The sequence below is a fragment of the Plasmodium gaboni genome, chromosome 12, assembly GCF_001602025.1.
Source record: "Plasmodium gaboni strain SY75 chromosome 12, whole genome shotgun sequence".
Classification (NCBI taxonomy): Eukaryota; Apicomplexa; class Aconoidasida; order Haemosporida; family Plasmodiidae; genus Plasmodium; species Plasmodium gaboni.
In genome coordinates, this window is record NC_031492.1 from 1,408,984 (window position 1) to 1,411,483 (window position 2,500).

A 2,500-nucleotide genomic window follows, 5' to 3' on the forward strand; every position below is an offset into this window, starting at 1 on the left:
TTATAATTAAAACAAATGAAACAATAAATATAAAAAAAAAAGTAAATAAATAAACAATATCATTATTCCTATAATGATCCATAAAAATATTATACACAAATATTAAATAAAACAATCAAAATATATTATTTTTATTAAAAATTGTAAGTATTATTTTAAATATATTATTTGTGAATAATAAATGAATAAAATGTATACATATATAATACATATATATATATATATATATATATATATATATATATATATATAATATATATTTCCGCACTGTATTATTATTGAATGAAAATATTAACTTTAATATATATTAAAAGTCGTACATATGGAAAGAAGGAAAAAAAAATAAAAATAAAATAAAAATAAAAAAAATTATTATGTAAATTATATAATGTAAAAGAGGAATAATATTATTTGTTTCATTCTATTCATTTTGTAAATAATGTTGAATCTTTTGTTATATTTTGTATTTTTTCCAATATTTTAATTTTTTACTAAAGTTTGTTTGATAAAAATTAGTACATAAAGTTTATTTCAATATATATATATATATATATATATATATATATGTTTATATTTAATTTTTTCCTTTTTTTTTTTTTTTTTGGTAAAATATTTGTAATATTTTTTTCATTATTTATTATATATATATATATATTTTTTTTTTTCTACAAAATTTTTGTGAAATTATCTCAATTTGTGTGTAAAATAAAAATATATACATATTCATATATATATATATATTACAAATATATGAATATAAAATATTATATTTTTTTTGAATATAACAAGCATTTCTTATTTAAAAGTAAATATAAATATATAAAATATATATGTATGTAATATTTTATATACACCTAGATTGAAACATATATTAAGTGTATAACAAATTTCTGTATGAGGGGAAAAAAAAAAATTAGGCTTGTGTGCAATTTTATATTATGTCGATATTGTTATTTTAAAAATAATATATATAATTTATATATATACTTATTTGTATTTATATCAGGTCCCTTGTCCTTTGATATAATATATTCCATATTCATAAGTATTTTTTTATATTTTTATTTTTTTGTGAATATATAATTCAACATGAATAGTATTATAACATTCAGTGTAAGTTATTATTATATGGGAAAAGTCGTCTTTTTTTTTTTTTTTTTATAGAAAAAAAGTTATATATTATTAAGTTCTAATGATAAAATTTATTTATTATATATATGGAGAATTAAAAAAAAAAAAAAAAAAAAGGAAATTTGTTCAATTATATCATTCTTTTGTTATAAGAAATCATCATAAATTTTTTTTTTTTTTATTTTTTTTAAATTTATTCTTTTCAAAATTATATTTTTCGAATATTTTAAAGTATTTATATCACAAGAATATTAATAAAAAAAAAGTTCAAAAAAAAAAAGAATTATATTATAACATTAAAGTAGTTGGTACTTTAAATATAAATAAATATATATATATATAATATATTAATATATCATATTATTTATCATATTATTTATGTAAATAAAATTAATTAAACCCATTATCAAAAAAGGGTTTTTAAAGGTTTTCTTTTTTCTTTATTTGTTAACATATTAAAGTCGAAATTATATAAAGATCAAAACAAATTATAGAAGAATTGTATTATATATAAAATATATATATATATATATATATATATTATATGTATAATTTGAATGAACAAATAATAAAAATATTATATATAAATGTTACTCCTTTAAATAATTTGATAATAGGGGTTACACATTATTTATTTATATAAATTTTTATTTTTATTTATTTTAAATAACAAAATTGTCACATATATATAATATAATTGTTATATATCCAAAGTGATAGGAAAAAAATACAATGTAAGATTTATATTTTATATGGAGTATAATAGCATGATATAATAAATAATTGTTGTAGTTATATTTAAACAAAATAGAAGAAAGGAGAAAGAATAAAATAATAAAATAATAAAATAATAAAAGAATTTCTTTATATATATATATATGTGCATATGTTTAGGATGAGAATTTAAAATTTTTTCTATAATATGTAATAATGTTTTTGAGCTTTGTTCGTTATACTCCTCCTAAAACTCCAAGAAATGTATTTTTTCCTTGGCACACATTTTGTATTCACAAGTCAGGTAGTTTTTTAGAAAAGAACAGATTGGCTTTAAGAGTTCCTATAAATTTAACAAAATTTGAAATACGAGAATATTTAAGAAAAATATATAATGCAAAAGTAATAAAGGTGAATACATTAATAAAGATACCTGAGCGACGACGTAATTTAACAGATCATAGATTTAATTATTATAGAAATGGACCAAGATATAAAAAAGCTATTATTACATTAGAACATGAAGTACCAGATAGTGTTAAAATGATACAGTCATGTAAAAATATAGGTAGAAATCCATATATAACAAAAAAAAATATTACATATGGTGTTAGAAGTGATATTAAAATTAAACCAACACGATCTCAACTTTGGC

General features: G+C 15.6%; 1 protein-coding gene across 1 annotated transcript in view; it reads left to right on the forward strand.

The window, feature by feature from the left end:
• Window positions 1-2,061: 2,061 nt before the first annotated feature.
• The window catches only part of PGSY75_1239100 (putative mitochondrial ribosomal protein L23 precursor), a gene marked incomplete at both ends in the record, with an annotated part of 961 nt that continues 522 nt past the window's right edge, over window positions 2,062-2,500 (forward strand). The window contains one exon of the mRNA XM_018786959.1: window positions 2,062-2,500. This exon is cut by the window's right edge and continues 200 nt beyond it. Within this exon, the coding sequence (XP_018640824.1) occupies window positions 2,062-2,500 (439 nt within the window).